The 23791-nt window shown below is 40.4% G+C and overlaps 2 protein-coding genes across 3 annotated transcripts in view; both read right to left on the minus strand.

Annotated features, from left to right (window-relative positions):
- Positions 1 to 19802, minus strand: part of xpo6 (exportin 6) — a 32996-nt gene extending 13194 nt beyond the window's left edge. Inside the window, exons 1-10 of the mRNA XM_015945865.3 lie at positions 19382 to 19802; positions 19037 to 19246; positions 18231 to 18321; positions 15668 to 15780; positions 9749 to 9946; positions 2306 to 2465; positions 2116 to 2193; positions 1485 to 2004; positions 266 to 392; positions 70 to 179 (exon numbers count right to left, since the gene is read on the minus strand). Of these exons, the coding sequence (XP_015801351.1) occupies positions 70 to 179; positions 266 to 392; positions 1485 to 2004; positions 2116 to 2193; positions 2306 to 2465; positions 9749 to 9946; positions 15668 to 15780; positions 18231 to 18321; positions 19037 to 19039 (1400 nt within the window). The 5' untranslated portion in view covers positions 19040 to 19246; positions 19382 to 19802. The remainder of the gene's footprint in view (positions 1 to 69; positions 180 to 265; positions 393 to 1484; positions 2005 to 2115; positions 2194 to 2305; positions 2466 to 9748; positions 9947 to 15667; positions 15781 to 18230; positions 18322 to 19036; positions 19247 to 19381) is intronic.
- A 1056-nt stretch (positions 19803 to 20858) lies between these two features.
- antkmt (adenine nucleotide translocase lysine methyltransferase) lies at positions 20859 to 23703 on the minus strand. Of its 2 annotated transcripts, none has more exons than XM_015945864.3 (6): positions 23611 to 23703; positions 22956 to 23119; positions 22775 to 22879; positions 22544 to 22684; positions 22003 to 22053; positions 20859 to 21752 (listed from the first exon to the last, which is right to left on the minus strand). In XM_015945864.3, the coding sequence occupies exons 2-6, from the start codon at positions 23115 to 23117 to the stop codon at positions 21534 to 21536; spliced, it is 678 nt and encodes a 225-aa protein (XP_015801350.1). In that variant the 5' UTR covers positions 23118 to 23119; positions 23611 to 23703; the 3' UTR covers positions 20859 to 21533. The 2 variants fall into 2 exon arrangements, with proteins under 2 accessions (XP_015801350.1, XP_015801349.1); XM_015945863.3 differs by having other exon boundaries at positions 20859 to 21767.
- Positions 23704 to 23791: the final 88 nt, after the last annotated feature.

Below are 23791 nucleotides of genomic sequence, written 5' to 3' on the forward strand. Positions count from 1 at the left end.
ATTTCTACACATTCACCATTTGGGTTGTGTGACTGTTCCGATTCTGAAAACCAGCCTTAGTAAACGTACCTGTTCAGAACACTTTCTCTGTCTGGAAGCCTACTTTTGATTTTGTTTGTTAGAAAATCCAGAAACACACTCCAGATATCCAAGCAAGCAAAGTATCCCTCATGAGTAGGCTGAAAATTAGGCAAGAAGGAGGTTTGCATGAAACTCTCAGCATTTAACAATTTTCTAGATGAATTAGCATCAAGATTAAACTTACCTGGTTGAAGGTGTATTTGAAAAGCAACGCGAGAAGCTCCACGATGGGAAACTGGGGGCTCGACTCGATCCTTCTCAGGTGAACGCTGACAAACAGGCGCAGAAAATCTGTAAACTTTTCCAAGTAACTGCAAAGTGAGAGAGAAATCATCAATGCTGAACTTGTTCCTCGCCGTCAGGATTTATTTCATAGTCTAAACTGGTCATGGCCATTTTAATTTTCCTAAAATAAACCCAAACTGACCCGTTAGCTTGACCACATGCTGCAGTTTCCCTGGGCTAATTGATTTGGGAACGCCATTTCCAATCTGCTGGAATTATCTGGATTTTTCTCTCTTCTAAGATGTGTTTTATTAAAAAAATTAAGACATTAAATTTTGTCCAGGCATTATTTTTGATGCACTGTTCTTTCTTTGTTCGGTACAAAAAGTTCAGCAAACAAGTTCCTAAAATCTGTGGGTTAAAATATAAACAGTGACAGAGTAAAACTCAAGCAGCTGCGCCACCAACCCTGCAGAACGCCATAAGTAACAACTATTTCCAGCTGAACTACAGGTATGGGATCAGTATCAACAAACAACGTGTCATTTACATCTTAAGAGTTCATTTATGTTTCTTAATAAAGTCGGTAATTCAAAAAGGGTTCAAATGAAGGCAACGGGACTTCTTTGGTTTCTTGGTGAGGTTTCACTTCTCATCCGAGGCGCTTTGTCAATTTTGACTGGAATATGGGAGGGTCAAGCTTAGAAACAAAGATTCTAACACAATAGGACCTATTGACATCAATGACTCCTCCGGGGAATGGAGGAGGGTTATTCATAGGTAGTTTTCAGCTCATTGAGCAACGACAGAAAGCTACATTTTGTAAGCTTGACTCTCCCTTATGTCAGTCAGAATTGACAAAGCTTCTTGGATGAGAAGCAAAACGTCTTCAAGAAACCAACGAAGTCCAGTGGACCAGGAAGAAAGTTGATAAAAATGATATTTACTTATAGAGCGAAAGAAAAGGATGGGAGATGCTCCACAAATGGGCTTTAGTTATGAAAACAAAAAGTGTTTTGAAATATGGAATACAAGGAAATGTCATGTTCATTTGTTCATTAGGTTTGAGAGTTACTAAGCTAAAAACAACCAGGTGAACCAGTAAAAGCAAGCGTGTAACCTTAAAACGCTTTGATGTGCACATAAACCTGCCAGTCAGTCTGCAGAGTGAGCCGTACCTCTCGTCCAGGTCCTGTAGGCGGCTCTTCACTGTGTGAGCGTTGTTTTCCCGCGTCAGCCTTTGCAAAAGAAAAAAGGTCTGCTGGAACATCCGCAGCAAATACTCCTCAAAGTCCATTGGCACGCAGTTCTTTGACACCAGTTCATTGACACAGGTCATCGCGAGGACACCGAGCCGGGCGCGGTCCACCTTATTGACCTCGCACTGCTGTCCGTTTTGTCCCTGTCCATTTGCTGTTGGCACAGTTCCAGGATTGAGCTGTCCGTTAGAAGAGGAGGAGTTCAAAGGTCCAGTTTTGGCTTTTGACCTCAGATCACAACCTAAGCGTGCAAAATGGAAAATGGATGCCAGCAGGGTGGGTGTGATGCTTGTGGACAGAGGGATCCAGCTGAACAGGTGGGCCAAACACTCCAATACAAGACAACAGAGCTGATGACTCTCGCTGTCCAGCACCGCCATGGGCTGGCAAAGCAGCTTCGAGTATTGGCTGCCCTGGAACAAGCTGCCCAGCAATTCCACTGATGGGAGAAAAACACACAAACCTGGTTTTTAAACTTTACCATGAAAGTGGCCTCTTATTTTGAAGTCTGCATAGTTTAAAGGGCCAAACAAGTGACAGTTCTGCTTACCACTCTCACGTGAGGTGGGTGATGGAGGAGGGGTGGAAGCTATGACGCTGTGCTTGTCCCAGTATGTCTCTAAAATACCTACAAGAGGAAAAACACCCAAGACTAACCTATAATCAAGACATTTAAACCAATAATTTGAAACAAAAACATCTGTTCACATCTGGAGATATGTCTTAGAAGTACTCCTTACCTGTCAGCAGTCCAAGCACCGTCGGTACCTGCTCCAGCAGTAGTTTACGCAGCTCATCTTTCCTGGCGACACTGAGGTCTTCTCGAGGACACGCGAGCTCTTCGGATGTGGTTTTTAACATGACCAAACCCAGTGGAGCCAGGGTGGGGGTCTGGATCAGCTGTAGTTCAGAACCAAAGGCTACAGTTTAGGTGATGGCTACAGATCTGACATTAGAACACTGCAGACCCTTTGTGGAACCTTTAAGTGAGGTCTCAAGTTAGCATCCCTGGAATTTAGCAAAGTAGCAACATAAATAAATAAACAAATAAAATACATAAATAAATGAATGAATGAATCAATCAATCAAAGCTTTATTTATAAAGCACCTTCCACAACCCTGTCAGGAAGCCCAAGGCGCTGAACATGGAACAGTACAAAGTTAAATAAAGTGAATAAATCAGAAAGTAAAAGCAATTCAATCACATTTAACTTATGTGTCAACTTTGCTGAAGTTTGCAACATAAATGACACAAAGTCCAGACAACAACAAATACTTTGTGACATAAATTACAAGAAAACCTCATTAAAAAAACATTATGCATGAATGATTCATATCAAGCATGAATGAATTTTAAATGGAACACATTATGTAAATCTGACTCCACTAGAAACTCTGAACACTGTGACTCCTGTCACAGTAGCCCCGTTTACATGCGCCAAATTTCCCCAATCCGATTCAAATCTTGATCGGAACTCTCGAATCTCTGTTCATCTGCACACTGACTGAAATGATCCAATCATGCCATGAGTTTCTATGCAACAAGGATTCAATCAGATTACATAGGTTGAGCATGCGCAGTTTTCTTTCCTGAAAAAAAAAAAACGTCATGAAACGAAATGAAAAATGTAAAAGCAGAAATAACTATTCTTCCTGCTTTCCTGATTCATTTAATCAATTTAATGTTTTTATTTTGCTCGCGGAAGTTACGTTTTCATCAGTGAATAACCGCAGGTTTATGCTTTGCTGCATTTTATTATTAACACTATTAAAATAAGGGAGGGTTATCCTCGTCTTTGCCTCTTGATCAGCTGGTCCACGGGTCTGACGGGACGTCTGTGCGCAGCGCTTCAGACTCGTGTTTTATTACTGAGCTCTGTTGTGGTTTATTATTAATAAAATGTGACAATCAGCTGAAACTGGTGACAAAATTTGGTTCAAACTAAATAATAGGAGATTTTCAGAAAGTTTGGAAGCCTGTGTTCATCACGTGTTAATAAACGCATCTCATCTGTGTTAACGTGCTTTTACACAGAATATTTAACTGAGCATGTTTTTCTACTCAAAATCCATCTCAAACTCAAACCAGGTCTGATAAACCGATGTTACCCCGTCTTCTTTACGAGCATGTCTCCATCCACCTGCTGCAGAAACAGCTGCTACTTTTACAGAAACAGGGATCCATGCTGCAAACCCCAAAATGAATCTGCGTATATCCAGTACAGACTTGAACATGTTTGACGAATGATTTGTGCAATAATCAGATTTTCATTTTAATTCCACAAAATGTAAAATTCTGGATTAGATATTAATGAAACGGGGACGGCTTGCCATCATAATTAAAAGCTGGCACTCGTTAATTAGGCTGTCATTTATTTGTCAGGTAGTCTAAATGACGGCGGGGAGGCTCGCTAGCTGTTGCACACATGCGCAGTGGGCATTATTTTTCTCCAACAATTCGAATGGCTGTGAACTTGCACGTCAATAGAAATGATGATCGGACAAAACCGCCTCTCTCATAGGATAGAGATTTCATTCCGATCGGGCCAAATCGGATCAGAATATTCCGACTGACATGTTTACATGCAGAATTTTTTATCTGATTGGGCGTTCAATCCGATCAATTGTGCACATGTAAACGTGGCTTGTGTTTGGCTTTGAGATTATGAGCCTTAAACGATATGTTTCAAAAGTGCCCTTATTGTGATGTCACAGTAGGGAAAGGTGGCATAGATCCCCCTTTACCTGTTGAGTTATCACCCACTCATAGTGTAGAGGATTTGACATTTTTGTTCAGAGTTGGAGGGACCGTTTATTGGGGGGGGGGGGTGCTCAGACTCCAACTCCCATGACCGGTGGCTTAAGAGGAAGACGGTAGGTCAATGAATGAAGACGCAACGCAGATCGAAGCTCCCAAAAGCAAAAGGCGAAGATATTTTGTGCGTTAACCACTTGAGGCAGACCGCCTTGTTTCAGCTGATTGGCTGGGGTTATCGGACAATACGCAGCAGGATTTTCCAACAAACTTCTTCTGACAGGGTAGTTATACAGTAAAGACTTTAAATGTGTTTCTATCACAGGCTCAGGTTGTGTGTCCCTTCGCTTAGTGATTTTAAATTAGCGTATAAATGAATGTGGGTGTGTATTAGACAGCATAAGTGATTTCTGGTTTAAATAATTAGGATGTGATACGGTGCTTTAATTATGATGCTGTTGATAAAGAAAGCAGGACTGTGATTGTTAATTCCACATTTTCACGTGATAAATGCTCAACCTGTCAGGGGACGAGATTATAAATTTTGGTGTTGGGTTAGAGTCTAAGAAATAATCACGGTTTCACAATTACCAAGATTATTTTCGTGAAATTATCATTTGTATTAACATATTTAAATCAAAAACACATACCCTATTAAGTATTAACAAAGAGCTTGATTAAAGTCTAGTTTTGAACCCCTGAATATATCTATTGCTCCTTTTCAGAGATTCTGCTTAGAAAAACCCATTTGTAAAATCAAAGTGATGTCTGCATTTTTTGAATTACATTTTAAAACTTTTAAAATACATTTAAAAGTGCTGAACACTTGTTTAATCAATACATTTGCAGTGGTCTTTGGTAGTAATGAATACCTTGTAAGTCGTACTGTGGAAAGAAAAAAACACTAGTGCACCATTTTCATGATTTGGAAGTGAGCCACATCCCGGCTGAGCTTCAGACAGCAGGTTTTGGAGTCTTATTTCCTGATTTTTGGACATCACCTCTGACAGGATAACAGATACATGACTATCACTGACTCTGTATGCTGTGCAACGTTGAGGTTTTATCTCGAAAAATAACACAAGCCTGGAGGAGTTCTGCAGTGTGGTGAAGTTGCTAATACTAATAGTTAGCTTCTACTAGCCGAGATGTTCTCTGCCGATTCCTGGACGCTAAACCAACAACAGCATTTACTGTCATGAGTCAAGATGGGTGAGTCCATGAATATGTGATAGTGTGACGTAGACCTGTCAGGCTTTTCTAATCCTAGAGAAGGGATTCCCTAAGTGTGGTGCACGCACCCGCTAGGGGGTGCGCGAGGTGAAAAGTGTAATGGCTGCGGAGCTCAGAGAAGTCTGTCATATGTCACCATTAGCGTAGCCAGAAACTCATTTGTGGGTGGGCCTAAGAAAAAGTAAGTGGGCCCAATAAATGTAATTTAAAACAAGTATATTTTGCATATGTGTGTGTGTGTGTGTGTGAGTGTGCTCTGCATGTGCCCTAGCTTCATAATAACAATGCGCCGAGCTTCAGCGCTGTGGCCTGCGCACGCCGATATGTTCCGTGTCATTTTTAACGATGTTGGAGAAATCTGAAGGTGGTGAGCCTGGCAGATTGTAATAAACACCCTGTCTCATGCAGGTGTTCTGATGTTGTAAACCTCACACACAGAACATTGTGGATGTAACAAAATAAATCAAGAAATGATTCCCATCTGAGCATATTAGCATTATTATATTATTATATTAGCACACTGACTGTGGGACAGCATTCTAAATGTGTCAGGCTATTAACAGCGCGCTGAAGATCTGAAGTTCAGAGTGCGTCTGTCAGAGGTCAGACGCGTTCCAGCGGAACCACGGCTCACGGGTGCACATGTGAGCACATCTGGGCTGGGCAGAAGTAACTTTACAACATTGGTTTAAATAGCGCCAATAACGAGACGCGGTGACTGGAGCGGCTCATGGAGCTGTGGCCCCCCCCCCCCGTATTTTACCCAAGCTCATCAAGCTCCAGGCCTTTATTGGAAGGAGGGCCAGAATTAGAGACAGGCCTCAATTTCTACTTGAGCAAAATGAACTAATGGTTCGCTGGAGTTTTTGACAATTAAAATTGCGCCCACATTTTCAAAGTTAAACACATTTCTTTTAACAACGGTAGTTTCTGCTTCAGCCATCTCCCCCCTCCCCCTGCACGCCGGCCGCAAACTCACTGAAGTGCCTGCAGCCTCTCGGAGTTCCTGCTGCTCTAAACATTAAAATAATTATTTCATTTTCTGTTCCTCACTTCTGATTACCTTCAATGGTGTCTGTTTGTTGCAACCACCAGGTACAAAAAATAACTTGTTTTTATTTGACTATTTTTCTGTCCTGCCTGTTTATTATCTTCCTGCATCTCCTCTCATTCCTAAAGAAAAACTGCTACCTGCCTTCATATATATTCACCTTATGAGTTACCTTTGAACTGCAGTTCTAAAAGATCTACCGACCGCAAAAACAGCGGAGTGCTCGCTGCTTGGCGGCCACATCAGTGATCGGTGCGTCACCGGAGGACAAGGTGATGCGCCCCGATCCACAGCAGCGAAACGCATCAGGCGCAAATAAAAGACAGAAAACATAAAAGGAAATGAGCCGACATGAACGATCGCGTGTTAAATTAGTTTTTGAGGTGGCGACACCTGATTTGATCATGTTACTGTGGCCGTGCTCAGGACGCAGATGTCTGGAGCGCGTCAACAATCAGAGCTTTGCATGCGCAAGCTGGTTAAGGTTAGGATGGGGGTGAGGGGAAGGTTAAATTGCAAGAGGGTAAAGGTCACAATTTGGTTAAATGTCCGTTTTACGGCGGGTGTCAGTACTGACACTGGCACAGCGCGTTGCCTCCCGATGCACAGGAGCTCGTCACCTGCTGACAGCAGGCTGCTGTCTTTTCCGAGGACTGCATCTTGCCGGTCATTATCACGTGACAGCGACTAGTCGATGACAGGCATAAAAAGTCACTATAGAGCGGTGAAGTCGACTAGTGACTAGTTCATACAACCCCTGCTACTGCTCCCCAGAGTGTTCTGCAGCATAATCAGCACGTTCTCTTTGAACTTGATATCAAATTTTCGCCTCCTCTTCGTCTCCGCACGGTTAAAGTTACCCTCGCGGTCTATCACTGGCAAATCAAAAGTGAGACGGATGACACAATTGCCCCCTGTACTTGCTTGTTACCACATTCCACCCGGCCACAATAAAACCCGGCCATTATTCACCTCCACCGACCAAAATGTGATACCCCGCCGTTAATTGAATACAGGCCAATATTAGAGGATTTACGGTATATAAATGGCTATACATATTTGTGTGTGTGTGTGTATATATAGAGAGAGAGAGAGAGAGAGAGAGAGAGAGAGAGAGAGAGAGAGAGAGAGAGAGAGAGAGAGAGAGAGAGAGAGAGAGAGAGAGAGAGAGAGAGAGAGAGAGAGAGAGAGAGAGAGAGAGAGAGAGAGAGAGAGAGAGAGAGAGAGAGAGAGAGAGAGAGAGAGAGAGAGAGAGAGAGAGAGAGAGAGAGAGAGAGAGAGAGAGAGAGAGAGAGAGAGAGAGAGAGAGAGAGAGAGAGAGAGAGAGAGAGAGAGAGAGACATGCACTGATGTGGGGGCTGGGGGGTGCGTCGACATGGTTGGGACATAGAAGGGGGTGCGCGGCTAAATAAGTTTAGGAACCGCTGTCCTAGAGTGTCACCACCTATTTTCTATCAGAAGCTAATGCAGGAGATAGGTGTAAGAGACTATTTTCATGGTCAGCCTGCATGAAAACACAAAACAACCAATTATAATCAGAAATCCTATTTAAAAATAGTTTTTCAATGTTCAACACCTTTAATTATATTTGCCTAAAAGTCTTTTGTGAGTTTCTGTAAAAAGACAAAACAGTTTAACTGGTCAGGGTTAGCACTGAAGGATGGAAACACCTGAATGAATTATACTAAATTCCTACTAGTGCAGTTGTTATAAATATCCTTCAGGGTTAATAAGCCTGGCGACCCACCAGGCTTTGCTTGCCCACCTGTCGGGCTAAGTGTCATGCCCCGCCCCCCTTCCCGACCCTACTGTGTCCGCTGACACCAACGGTGCAGTGAAACTAGAGCCCTCTATCAGCTGATACTGGTGAGAAACAGCAGCGGAACGTGTGCAACCCCCCACCCCACTCATCACTCATGGAGTCGCTAAACGCTCAGTAGTAACAACAGCAGACTCCAGATAGTTGCAGTGGTTCTGCTCCATACTGTTGCAGCTGCAGAGATCCACAAATAAACGCGATGGTGGGGTTTTTCTTCTGCTTCTGGAGTTTCGTCATTCACAACCATCACTGTTTTTTCTGAACTCCACATGATCATGATTCGTGACCATGCTATGCGCTAGCTTAGCATTAGCCAATCTACCCGTAGGTTAACTCTTTATCCCAAACTTTGGACCGTTTCTGCCTTTTACAATGGTTTCTGTCTTTGCTGGTCCCTCTATTTTCCTCCACAGCACCTAGATTACAACATTGTACGCCAGTAAAATGTGTTCTGACTGTGGTGCGCACATTGAATGAAGCTTTGAATCAGTAAAAAATTAATCAAACCATTCGATGATTCGTTTCAGTCCTATTGAGAATCTAAAATATTCCCTCACAGCGCTTCATAAATGGAAATGGAGTGGTCCCGTGGTTGTTTTCGCTGGTCTTGCTGCACACGTCCGTTTAGTTTTGCTTTCGTACGCTAATTTTATTATTTTATTTGCGGTGTTGGAGAAGTCTTTATGGTGGGTTAACCGCAGCGTTTAACACCGTGGTTAATAGTCAAACCGGTTAATCCCTGCAACCCTAGGTGCAGCCAGCTTCAGTTTGTTGTCCGTAAAGCTAAAGATCCCTGAAACGGCTCATTCTGGAAGGTACTGAAAATGTCAGAAATAAATCTGCTGAGATCGCTTTATGCAAGAGAAATTTTGCACAGTAAACTTCTCATTTTTTTAAAATCTACCTTATGAAAAAATCGACCTTATATCTATTCTAACTTTAAATGAATAAACAAACAAACAAACACACAATACATCCCCTTTACAGGAAATGCCTGATCCTGACCCATGTGCACCTTGCTAACTCACTCACAAGAGTATCGCTGACAGAACATTTTCCTCTACTAGTGCCTTTGTCATAGCTTCATTCATAGATTTGGATGACTGAATAACTTTTTTGAAGAATTTGATTAAAACAAATGTATAAAAATCCTTTCGAAGAATAATTTTGCTTTCAAACTAAAGATTCTGCTCCCATGTGCAGACAGCATCACTAAGTCACTAATGCCGTCTCACTCATAAACATGCTTAGTAAAGCAGAAACCTCAGACAGCTTGTGTGATGCATTTGACATAACTGGTCACTGAATCCTGCAATAACACTTACCTGGAGTGTGTTTGTGAAGAAATCGTGGTAGAACATGGGCCAGTCTTGGCGGCCGATGTCAACGATGACTTTACAGAGTTTATTGCGGATGAAATAGGGCACAGATTTGTGCTGTGCAAGCAGGAGTTTTGGTAGACAGCTGCGGATCTCCATCTTGTCTTGTGACGCAACACCAATCCACATTTTGTTCACCAGATTCTGAAAAAGAAAGAAAATTTGTTTTGACCCTCAATTTGAAAAAGACAATGCTGTTAGTAATTCACCTGAATTAGGGCTGGTCGACATGAACTAAAACTTAATTCTTGATATTATTTTAGCTGAAATCTGACATACAATATGTGTATCTCTATATTTTGCCTTCCAGTTAAGTACAGTTGCAAGAAAAATTATGTGAACCCTTTGGATTTATATGGAGTTCTGCACAAATTAGTCATAAAACAGATGTGACACGGGCACTGAGGTATTTAGACCACTGCAGTCACTCACACTCATCACGCGTTTATGAGGGGGAGCGGTTAGAACAGTGAAGGCAAAATCTCTAGGGAAATCAACCCTAGTCAGGGAAAAGGCTCTGACACATGAATATCCCCCCCCAATAGTAAAAAATCCTGAAGCTAAATGTAAAGTTTAGGGCAGACCCAGAGATCTTTATTAATCTAAAGAACTATTTTTCTGCAAGTTTTGTCAGCAACACAATAGTCTAAACGTGTAGGAAAACATGTGATAACCTTTGACAGTGAAAGAGACATCTGATACATGTAAAGGACACCACAACTGACATGGATGGAGCCTGGGTTTGAACCTGCAACCCATCGACAGGGTGAACACCTAACCCCTGAGCCACCGTCTCCCCAGACAGAAGCAGCAAGCTAGCAGGAGCAACGCCTGCATGAAAACTGTCACTAATGAAGAAACACCAGTGGCTGTCCTAGCTTCATTCAGCAAGAGCCCACAGCGTAGCACTCGCCGCATGTCACTGGAGAGTGGCATTAATCAAACATACCTTCGGCAGATATTAGCTACTCACAAATGGCGCCCTTGCAAACTCCAGCTACTGCAGCATCTCAATGAGGATGACCCAGATCAGCGCACAGAATTTGCAGAATGGGCAAAACAAAAATTGGAACAGGGCCCTCAGTTCACACAAAAGATTTTGTTCAGTGATGAGGCAAACTTTTATGTGAATGGTGAAGTTAACAAACAAAAACCACCGCTATTGGTCTGACACCAACCCACATTGGATAGATCCCTCCAAGACTGTTGGAACAAAAATAGTGATGGCATGGTGGTATATGGGGTACAAAAATACTGGGGCCATTCTTCATCAGTGGAAACCTCAAGGCCACTGGATATTTGAAATTGCTACATGATGATGCGTTTCCCTCTTTATGCACTGAAGCCCTGAGTTTTTCCAGCAAGATGGTGTACCTCCACATTATGGGTGTCAGGTACGAGCATTCCTCGATGAACAGTTTCCTGAAAAGTGGATTGGTCGTCGTGCGCCAATTGAATGGCCCCCAAGGACTGAGGACTTTTATCTTTGGGGTCATCTGAAGGCAATTGTCTCAGGTGTGAAGATATGAGATGTGCAGCACCTGAAACTACGGATACTGGAAGCCTGTGCTGGCATTTCTCCAGTGGTGCCACTATCAGTGTGTGAAGAGTGGGAGAAGAGGGTTGCATTGACAATCCAACACAATGGGCAGCACACTGAACACATTTTATGAGTGGTCAGAAACTTGTAAATAACTCATAAAAGAATAAAGTTAAAACCAAGTACATCATTGTTTTTCTTGTGAAATTCCCAATACGTCTGATGTGTCACATGACCCTCTTCCTATTGAAAAAACAAAAGTTCAATCCAAGACGGCCAACTTCAAAATGGCCACCATGGTCACCACCCATCTTGAAAAGTTTGCCCCCTCACAGATACTAATGTGCCACACACAGGACGTTACCATCACCAACCATTCCCATTTAATTCAGGTGTATCCATATAAATGGCCCACCCTGTATATTTATGTCATTATAAACTAAACAGTGCCATAAGGCTGCTTGATTATGGCAAAGGGTGACCAGATGTCCCACATTTTCATCACTTTTCTCATGTCCCGCAAATTGAGACTCATGTCCCTCATCATCGACAGTCTACCGTTACAAGTGTTAATCCTGCATAAACTGTGTGGAGAAAGCTGCTTGTTGTAAATTGAACTAGGAGGTGGGGCAAGACTTTACCGCAGGTCCAGAGCATGCACCCGAACCACCAAAACATCAGCGTCAGCAAGCACAGAGGACAGATGAGCGCAGTGGAGAAAATGCTTTCAGAATAAACTTGTGGGCTAAAAGTGTTCAGGGAGATTCTGACATAGTCTTTATAACATTTCTCAGTCATTTTTTCGTGTCACGGCGCAGAGTCCGATATAAAACAATGCAGAAAATCTGAGAGTTACATAAAACGTGTTGGTAAGAAGCAGGTTTCCCAGAAATTAGACAGGTCCCAAAGGAGGTTTTAATACCATACATGCATACAAGATAAACCCTTTTAAAACACATTAAAGAAATAATGAAAGCAAATGGAAGCCTTCATTACCTTTTCTCAGAATTTTGAGGAAAAAATAATGCTAATGAACTGTTATTGGATTAGATCTGAATTTTTTTCAGTAATTAAAGTCAGTGATGTTTTTTTTTTCTCTCACCAAAATGTCTACTAGAAGAGATTTTTTTTAATCAAACAAACAAACAAAAACCCACCATTTTGGTTCTGAATTAAGAAGAAAAAATAGCAAAAATGGTATGGATTTCTTTTCAACGGGATGCTGAATTTTGTGGAAAAGAAATCAAAAACTAGATTAAATAGATCTAAAAGTGTTACTGATACTCTTAAATGCTGCTTAAACCTACATTTTTTTATTATGAGCCCAACTACATTTTATAATGAGTTAAAGGTTTAAACTCATTTTAGCTAAAGTTATTCAGAGCCACTGTAGAAGGTCTGAGTTAAGCTGTGGTAAATTGAGAGGAACTGTGGCCCCAGACTCTGACTTCTTTAGCTGTTTGCTTGTTAAAATGGCCTGTTTTTGCATAAAGCGTCTTCTAGAGTCCTGAAACCCCCAAAGGCACTTTACAACACAGTCGGTCATTCACACACACATTCACACGCTGGTGATGATGAGCTAAATTGTAGCCACAGCTGCCCTGAGGCGCACTGACAGAGGCGAGTCTGCCGTACACAGGCGCCGCAGGTCCCTCCGACCACCACCAGCAGGCAAGGTGGGTTAAGTATCTTGCCCAAGGACACAGTGACAGACTGAGCGGGTCTCGAACCTGCAACCTTCCGATTACAGTTAGCTCCTGTGCCATCATCGCCCAGGTTCAAATTTGAATAGAAAACATAGTACATAAACTATATGATGATATTAATAATAATTGTATGTATATTTAACAGTGATGCTTGAGTTAAAAGGCAGAATAGATTAAAAAAAAGATTTTATTTTATGGCGTTGCATTGGAATTGTATGTTGTCCCACATTTGGCGAGTTGGGATCAGTTCACCCTAATCACAATTATTTTGATTGAAGTTGAGATCTCTATTATTCACAGTGATCTTTAACAAATGTTGAAAACACAAATTATCTTTAGTATTTCAGACATTTCTTTTAACTGAGACAAATATCTCTCATTGGAGTAAAAAAAAAAAAGCAAAGCTTCGTCTTGGGGAAAAAGAAGTGCAAATACAGATAAATAACAGGAAAATTGATGACAAATTTCAACAGAAAGTAGCCAAGTGGACTCAGAAATATTGGGTTTGTCACTAGGCACCATTAAAAATAGCGACAAAGTTGCTGTTGATAACATTGTGTGGGAGGTGCGCTTTATTTGCAACTCGGAACAGCACAAGAGTAAACAGCGAAGAACAAAACAAATATATATATATTGAATCTTTTGTTTTTATGATAGTTGCAAACCTACACTCACCTAAAGAATTACTAGGAACACCATACTAACACGGTGTTTGATCCCCTTTCACCTTCAGAACTGCCTTAATTCTACTGGGGATGCAACGATACCACTTTTTTCCAAACCGATACGATACCGATACTTGGATCTGAGTACTCGCCGATACCGATTACCAATACCGATACCTCTACCACACAAAAAAATGCGATGATTTGGAATACAGATTTTATTTTCTTCTCTGCTTTCAACATGAAAAGACTGTGAGGTAGATAAAAAGTAAAATATATGAATGGAAATCATCACAAAACTAAAATATTATGCGAACAGAAATGACAAGTTACAGTGAAGCCATTTTCAAGCAACTGCATTGGTATCGGTTCACTTTTACCGATACCGATACTGGTATTGGTATCGTATCGGCACCGATACCCTAAATTCTACATGGCATTGATGCAACAAGGTGCTGAAAGCCTTCTTTAGAAATGTCGGCCCATGTTGACAGGACAGCATCTTGCAGTTGATGGAGATTTGTGAGATGCACATCCAGGGCATAAAGCTCCCATTCCACCACATCCCAAAGACGCTCTATCAGGTTGAGATCTGGTGACTGTGGGGGCCGTTGTAGTACATTGAACTCATTGTCGCGTTCAAGAAACCAGTTTGAAATGATTGGAACTTCATGACATGGTGCATTATCCTGCTGGAAGTAGCCATCAGAGGATGGGTACATGGTGGTCATGAAGGGATGGACATGGTCAGAAACAATGCTCAAGTAGCCCGTGGCATTTAAACCATGACCAGTTGGCACTAAGGGGCCTAAAGTGTGCCAAGAAGACATCCCCCACACCATTACACTACCACCACCAGCCTGCACAGTGGTAACAAGACATGATGGATCCATGTTCTCATTCTGTTTACGCCAAATTCTGACTCAACCATTTGAATGTCTCAACAGAAACTGAGACTCATCAGACCAGGCAACATTTTTCCAGTCTTTAACTGTCCAATTTTGGTGAGCTGTTGCAAACTGTAGTCTCTTTTTCCTGTTTGTAGTGGAGATGAGTGGTACCCGGTGGGGTCTTCTGTTGTTGTAGCCCATCCGCCTCAAGGTTGTGGTTGTTGTGGCTTCACAAAGGCTTTGCTGCATTCCTCGGGTGTAAGGAGTGGTTATTTCAGTCAAAGTTGCTCTTCTATCAGCTTGAATCAGTCGGCCCATTCACCTCTGACCTCTAGCATCAACAAGGCATTTTCGCCCACAGGACTGCCGCATACTGGATGTTTTTCCCCTTTCACACCATTAATTGTAAACCGTAGAAATGGTTGTGTGGAAATCCCAGTAACTGAGCAGATTGTCTGGCACCAACAACCAAGCCACGCTAAAAATAGCTTAAATCCCCTTTTTTGTTCCCATTCTGACATTCAGTTTGGAGTTCAGGAGATTGTCTTGACCAGGACCACACCCCTAAATGCATTGAAGCAACTGCCATGTGATTGGTTGACTAGGCAATTGCATTAAGGAGAAGTTGAACAGGTGTTCCTAATAATCCTTTAGGTGAGTGTAGATCATTACTGAGACAAAAATTCAATGAATCGACCAGCTTTACTGGGTCATCTTGTGTCTTGTTTGAAAAAATAAATAAATAAAAAATTTAACTCAAGATATTGCCCAGTCCAAGCCTGAAATAATAAATACAAATCAAATCAATATTAGGTGTTTTGCTTGTAAAAAGGACTTGTCTGCTTCTTTACAAAAATGTTATACGTAGCATTATTTTCTACAGAAATGAAACTATAAATGTAGGAAAAGGACATGAGGAGCACATATTATTTGCATAACACCTTGTGCTGTTTTCTGTCTCACTAAAACAAGTCTTCTCTATGAGAACCGACTCGTTTGTCTAAGCATCAAAAGCAACAGGAACCTAGAAAGTACTTTGAAATTCTCTTGTCTACATGACTTACTTCAAACACCGTGAGACTGAACATCATGACATACTCATTCCGAGTATGGGAGAGGAAGAACATGCAGTGGTGCCATGCTCCGGTCTGCTGTGCAAAGTTATTCAGCAGCTCTTCTGCAGAGAAAAAAAGGAAGTAGGAGACCTTTCAGAAGTACACACTTTACTACTTCACTGAGAGGCAAACTGAAAGTTAGATACAGAAACACAGGAAATGCAGAAAACCTATGCAAAAAAACTAGACTACACACATCTTATATACATGTATACAAATATCTTGTCCAGAGATCCACTGGATATTTCTGTAACGGTTAATTTTATCTGGAGTTCAGAATTAAAGACAGATAAGCCTTTAAAATGACTTAACTGGAGACATTTTCAAACATAAAAACATTGAATAATACTTCTATTACTAGATTAACATAAGAATAGGTAGAAATCCACCATCTTTATTTTAGAAGTTTCTTAAATTCATATTGGCTTAATTTAACGTCACTGAAAGGAAATGAGGAGGAGGACGGATCGACTCGCATTAACGATTTGAGTGGTTAAGATTTAAAATTGAAGCAGATGATCACATGATCCTACGTCACAGATAGGGCTGGGGGTAAACGATTATTTTTAAAACGATTATTCTGACGATTATTTTATCGAATAGTCGACTATTCTAATGACTATTTAGAAAATTAATCTAATGATTATTTTTCTATTGCACAATTAACAAAAACCAGAAAATCTCAAATAAATTCCTCAAAAAAATTGATAAATTGTTACTGTAAGAGAATAAACACTACAGGCCTTCCATTTTGTATAACACTGCGTTTATTGTGTTGGTTGGTTATGTTCTGGTGACATGTAGAACTTGGGAGTGCAGGCTGCTGCCTGAGAGGTGGTAGAAAATGGAGTGTCTCCATGCTGCTTTGTTTTGGTCACTTATGTGCGTGAGGCGAGTGGTCTTACGGGTTAAACCAAACTCAGGTGATATTTTACACTAAACCGAAAACCCACAACACTCTAAATGTAATAAAAGGGAGATCTGCACCACAAAAAAGATGAACTCTAAACCAAAACGTAACAGCTTATCCCAACGCAAGAAGCTGTTAGCGAAGATGCTAACAGTAGCTTTACCAACATTAAGTTCAAGTTACCAAGTTTAAATAAACCAAAAACACCCAGCAGCAAACAGACCAGCACGGAGGAGAGACTGCTACCACCAAAACAGCTCTCCTAATGTCTGAAAGAAGCTCCTTAATGAAGGGAGAAATGCTCCCGGTGATGTTCTACATCTGCGGTAGAGACGAAGCAGCGCATCTGACCCCGGAAGTTGTTGTCCGTTGCTGGGAGACGAAGGCGGGCAAAACAGGAAAATAATCTAGTAGTGGACGGACATTGTTCCGGGTCTTCGGTGTTTGGCGGAGATGTTAGTGAAGGCGGAGAAGAGGGCGAACTAGAGGAAAAACAGGCAGATTCCTCCTCTATTTACAAACTCCTGGGGATGCAACAAGTGGGCGCGGTGCGTCGACTTCCGGATCTGACGTCGACAAATTTTTAGAATCGAGCCGTCGACTTCGTCGAGGCTTCGCTACAGCCCTAGTCACAGATAAGCTCTATTTGGCATGAAATATTTTTTCTCCATAAAAGATTCCCTGAGTTAATTTAAAGAAATGACAACATAAACATGATGCAACTAAACCTTGTGTAGGTGTAAGTGATGCTGTGATGGATAAAAATGAGCAACATTGCTTTTTGCTAAACAGATTTCTGTTCAAATTATTTTGCAATATTTAGGCTTCTCAAATAATTTATTTATGTGAGTTTAAAGTGATATTTGCATCTATTTAAAATTAGATGTTGCACAAACAAAGTGTTTATGTTTTAAAGGTCCAACACGCTAACGGCTAGTCGGACAGCAGCCTGGATCAAAATCTTAAAACGGATTACTTCATTGCAGTTCGTATGAATGTTATGAATGTTAAACTGAGGTCAGTTTTGCATAGCATGCTTAGCTCCATGATGTTTTTTTTTTTGCATGAATATACCAGCATCAGTTAAATGTGGCCTTTTTGGTGCATCAACGGTCAAAATCCAGGAATTCTTTAAAACAGAGTAAGGCAAAAATGATGTCAATGTCAAGGTGTTTTAAATAACGCTTGCAAGAACAGCAAATCTAAGAGATTGGAGCCATTATTGTGGGTTGATTCAGACTAGCTTAGCATATCAGTCCCATCACACTTGAACCCTGTTTCTTCAAACAAAAGCGGGTAATGATGATGACAGCAAAAAAAAAAAAAAAAAAAAAAAGTATATATACAACTTTTACACTGAAAAAACTCTAAAATGGCAGAAATTGTATTTTAATCGTAACATTTGTACTTTCTAAAGCCAAGCTATTTAATGACTACACTCTCCTTTGAGTTCAAACAACCATAACCCCAAATAATAATGAAAGTTTAACTTGAATTTATAAAGAATTGTGAATGTTGTGCGAGGTCTAAAACATTTTACAGTAATGACAAGACCCAAGCACCCGAACTATGTGCTGTTTTCCCTCTTTACGTCACACTCACCTATTTCTCTTTTCCGCTCATTAGTCGTGCAGTTATGAAAGAACTCTGTCATTAGGTTCTCCAATGCACGCAGGGATGCCTCCTCTGAAGCCTAAGCAATGATAAAAGAATAAAGGGCAAAGTTAAGCTAATTGTTCTGTAACACTCAAAGCACGAACCACTGAATTTCTCGCATCCACTGCAAAATCAGGAAACAGCTACAACAAAACCTATCCTCAAATTTAAATATGTATTAGGCATTTTTGCTCATTTCCAACAAATTCATTACATGCAACAGAAATAAAGTCCGGAGGGGTAGATACCATCAGTCGCAGTGGGCCCCTCCACATGTCTGTACCTGCAAACTTTATCATGCCCCTTTCTCTGGAACTATTACAGATCTGTGTGGGGATTTTCGCAGACTCTGTATCCCACACAAGCAGATCTGCAATATAAATATGCGATCTGGCTTCTGTTAAGGAAGGACGTCATAAACCTTGACCAAACCGACCCTTCAAAGACCATAGTCCCTGTGGCAGGCAAGTAGACAGGCTTAAATTCCTCAAATAAGCCACAACTTGCCGAGGCTCAACAATAGCAAACATCCGATTTTGTAAGAAGGGCGTCTTCATGAAGCATGAAATGGTTCAAACCTCAAACCGTTAGCTGGCTGATCAATCACAAATTCAATCACAAGGCAGTAGCACTAAATTTACGCACTTTATCTGCTCTTTCACTTCCCAAGACGAGCAACAAATGATCAGCTGCTGGGAAATATGACAGCAAAACAATGACTGATCAAATATGACATGCTAAATTTGACTCACCATGTTCAGTTGGCTCAGAAAGCTTTCTTCAGTCCACTTAGTCGCTGATTAATAACCTTTGTAGGCCGACATTAGTTATCTCTCTCTCTAGTACAGGCAATGCTAACGTTAGCTAAGGTGTTGCTGGTAATCGCAGACTGGCTTCATGATCTGCACGGCTGCTTAAATCCAAACACATTTCACCAGAAAGGGCCGGCGTCCTTGACTTTGCTTTAAAACAACACATATAAGACAGATGTTTTTGCCTTGCCAAAAGAAAATACATTTACCACACGAGTAGGTTGACCGTTGAACCACTTATCACAAAATGTGTTAGCTGCATTGTCATTTCTCGCCAACATTTACCGTTAAGTCGGCAATGTTCTCTTGATTTTTGTCGACAATTGAGCTAGTTTCCACTCTTCTAGCTCCGACACAGCGTGAAGCATTAATTACCGTCCAATGTCTGCCATTTCGACGCAAAATGACCAGGTTGCTAACGCTGTAGCGGATGGCTAAGTTGTTAGCTTTTCTAGGATGAAGACAATTATTTTCGTTAGCTTAAATGTCAGCCGTAGTCATGCTTCTGTGGTTGCTGCTCAAACCGTCTTTGCGTTTTATGATTCCTCAACAAATTATTAGGCACATTTACGATTTCAACCTTTCAACACTAAAACGACATAATTGTATATAAGGCTGGTGCTGTTATTTCCCCTTTCCCTTCTGAACGATTTGGGCGGCTCAAGTCAACAGCTAGCTGTAGGTTTAGGGTCTGCTTCGCAACTTCCTCTTTTGACACAAGCGGCCCAATCAGCGCGTGAGAAGTCAGTGACGTAGGAGGGACTTGATCTCCGGGGAGCTCTGTCACGCTGCGCCGCTACTTTTACAGGTTATTTCCATCGACATATAAATATCGGTTATCTCCGATGGTTATCTCTCTCACACAATCAGGTTAACACCAGATACTCAAATTTTTATGAAATCATCGATTAAATCCTAAATTTTAAAAGACATAAGTAATCTTCTGGGATCGCATTTTAGTGCATATCTAAATCATACACTAAAATATCTGGAAAACAAAAACCTTTAGACTACAAATATATAAAAATGTGAGAAGTTGTAATACACGGATAAACAATATTATTTATAATTATTATATATTTTTTACATGAGCATTACCTTATAATTATTAAAAATGCACCCCACTCCCCTTTAAAAATGCAAAGAAATTGTTTGCTTTTTGTCTGTGTGAATGATGTCATGTGTTCAAAATAAAAATACTCATTTGATGCCAACACTCTGGTGAAAATGTAAGTGGTGTTACTTGCTTTTTTAAAAAGCTGTGAAATATATAAACATAGAGTATAAAAACAAACCAACAGCAGCTTAGAAGGTAAATAAAATACATTCCAAGCTAATATAATTAGGCTGATATATTAAATCAAGGTTCACATCATGTATGACAATTTATTGCCTGTAAATAAACAATGGCAATAACCGTACCGTAGAGTATAATTTACAGATTTCGAATAAGTGCATGTCATCCTAAGAAATTATATATATATATATATATATGTATATGTTTATATATACACATACTCACACACACCTTTGGTTTTTAGCCTGATGCCAAAGTGTGGTGTTTAGATAAATACAACAGCAAATGGTTTTTTCCACATTAACAACATTAGCATTGTGTTGTGTGTGTGAACTGGGCTTATACTGAGTGTTTGACATTTAAAATGTCAGTCTCTCATTTCTAAGGCTTAACATGTTAGGCCAAAATAAAAGAAGGTATTAACTGGATTCCTAGACAAATACAACCTCAGACAGACAAGAGAAAAACATGACATAGTTTATGTTTATTCATTTAGCACACTTTTATCCAAAGCGACTTACAATTTATAACCTATAGGGCATGTTGTGATCTGTGGGGGAAACCGGAGTACCCGGAGGAAACCCACGCATGCATGGGGAGAACACGCAACTCCACGCAGAAAGGCCGCAGCTGAGCCAAGTTTCGAACCTGCAACCTTCATGCTGCGAGGCAACAGTGCTAACCACTGCACCACCATGCAGCCTGGTGTATACCCTTATACATAGTGGTATAAGACCTTATTTCATTTGGACAAAATGAGCCTAAATGTCGAACTCCTGGGGTAAAAAGTCCATACTGCTTTAATAAAAAAGGAGAAGAACTCCTCTGTACATCTACTTATTCTATAGTGACATGTGATCAACAGTTGAAGCTCGTCTCTAAATGCTCCATGCATCAGTACGATGAACCTTTAGAACTTTATTTTATTTTTGTAACTACCTAATGATACTGTAAGATATTTTATTGTTGCCTTTCTGCATCTGTAGGGATCTGGCAACAGCTAGATGATTTTCATGCATTACTAGAGGTCAGTGTACTTAGTTTTTGCTATTGATAAAATAAAAAAGTACTGAAAATAATTTAAAATCTTCAATATTTCAATGAAGAAAATTTCACCTTTTTAACATTCTCCAAGGGATTTCAAGATATGTTTTCGGGGATTACTTTATTGTCAGCATCGCTCCCTGTTGCCACGACGCTATTATCTCTCTGACGAGTGTGCGTTCTTTGTTCTTGTATGTTATAAGCCCAGGCTCTGTCCACACCTCGACCCTCGACCCGGCAGGGACTCCAGTCTGGAAGGGGAAAACGTCCGGCCACCACTAGGGCGTCGTCAGAAAGCTCAGCCTTCAGCTTGTCCTGCAATAATGGAAGCTATCAAAAAACAAGGAAATAACATTACTGATTATGTAATAAAAAAAAATCAAGCTTATAAATGTAACACTAAATTGTTATTTTAACCTAAGAATTTAGATTAAATCTGTGTTTATTTTGATAGAAAATATTAACTTAAATTAATGATTTACTATACACCAATTCAAGCTGCCTTGAGGTTTATCAATTTAAAAACAAAGACATAACTTTATGAAATATTCTTCACATTACCTACCACACTGGGAGCCAAAAACACTGTGATGTTCTTGCATTTTGTCAAGTCAACCTGTGAGGAGATACGAAGCGAAATATGAACAAAAACACATATTTTGGTTCCTGCTATAGTTATACCATTATCACATAAAATGATCCAATTTAAAATATTCAGGAAATCTTTTTGAAGTGAGTCAACACAAATTTAAATCCTTACTTACGTCACATAAATAATAGTAAAAACATAAGCCAACCAGTTAAAGAGCTTAAAACTGTTAGCTTTGTAAGAAACTGATTTATTCTATAGTTATGGTCGTCCTTTGAGCTGCGGTGTCATGTAAACACAGCAGATATACAGAAAGACTGACAAAAACAAGAGATCAGTTAACTTCAAAATGTTGCCAAGCTTATTAGCAGTTTAGTTTGCAGAGAAAAATTCTGGGTATGATCATTTATAACCTTTATTTGGGAAAGCACACTTAAAATGAAATAGAACTAGTAGATGAAATAAACAACTGGATGGTTGTGATACTGAATCTACAGCAGGAAAGTAAAAGTCAGACCTTCCAGAGATCTTCTCGTCTATATGACACTTTTCCGTGATGACCTGCTCTCCAGGCGTGAAAACGGGCAAGGCGCACCAGCCAGGGGTTTAGCTCATAACCAACTGCTGGACTAAAACCATGGCGATAAGCTTCCAAGACCTTTTGGGATTAAATGACAACAATTTTAATAAATATGTAAAATAATAAAAAGAAAAACTCCATCAATCTTGATTATACACTCTTATTTACAATGCGACCGTCTCCCGATCCCAAATCCACAAGATCCCCCTTTCGACCTCTCAGCAATGTCATAACATTTTGTACTTGAGCTTTGCTGGCAGGAATGTAGGGGACCTGGACAAAATAGAGTGGAGAAGAAAAGGAGGTCAGACTCTAAACAAAATGTTCTACACACCGTACATACACACACCTGTAGCCTTAATGGGACTTTTCTGAAGCCTGGCTGGAGGATCCCCACCCACATTGCGTATACAGCAAGCCCAGTGCCCACAGCTATCTGAGCAACCCCCCAACCTCCGAGGTTCCTGCTCCTGAGCTCTGTGAAGGCCTCATCAGACGTGTCATCGTCCATTCCTGCATGACACGTGTGTTTAGTCCATGAAAATCCAGTTTTATCAAACACACATATTTACATATAACTGTATGAGATTTTGAACAAGTCAGTGTGAGTAACTTGTCCAAACCATTGTGTGCTACATCTAATAGTGAGGACAGTGCGTTACTCACTTGGTAATTAGCAAAATTTTTACTAATTTTACATTTATAAAATTACTAATAACACTATAAAAATAATAAATACACTATGTAATAATTTTCTGAAACAGTTCAATTTGATGATTGACAGAAAAGTTATGGCACGCGCCACTATTGGCGAAATGAAATACATTTGTTTTCCATTTGTTTTCGTAAAGCTGCCTAACGGCGGAGATTTCCATTAAACAGACACGATATAATTTATTTTAAGTTCAAACGTTTGACTTCAAATATAAAAGAAAGCTAACAACGCGCTTTTAATGTTAAAACCAGACATATATATTATGAATGGTTAAAACACCCTTATTCACCTTACGGACTGCAGGCGGACACATTTGCATGTAGGACCGGTCCATCTACTAAATGTTCCGTGTTACTGAGTTCTGACCTCACTTCCGGTCATTCAAAAATACGTCTTTTCTATTACACCGTAAATTATGTAGAAAGAAAATAGTTGCGAGCTCCTAAGTATATTGTATTGTACAAATCACA

Source organism: Nothobranchius furzeri, chromosome 12, assembly GCF_043380555.1.
Source record: "Nothobranchius furzeri strain GRZ-AD chromosome 12, NfurGRZ-RIMD1, whole genome shotgun sequence".
In the NCBI taxonomy this organism is placed as follows: domain Eukaryota; kingdom Metazoa; phylum Chordata; class Actinopteri; order Cyprinodontiformes; family Nothobranchiidae; genus Nothobranchius; species Nothobranchius furzeri.

Bases quoted from the DNA above. Each gene is read 5' to 3' on its own strand.
- antkmt (XM_015945863.3), bottom strand. From the start codon at position 23,117: ATGGACGATGACACGTCTGATGAGGCCTTCACAGAGCTCAGGAGCAGG. The intron at 22,054-22,543 runs GTCTGACTTTTA...ATCTCCTCACAG, and splicing joins GACGAGAAGATCTCTGGAAG to GTTGACTTGACAAAATGCAA. The intron at 21,768-22,002 runs GTAGGTAATGTG...GTTTTTTGATAG, and splicing joins TGTTTTTGGCTCCCAGTGTG to CTTCCATTATTGCAGGACAA.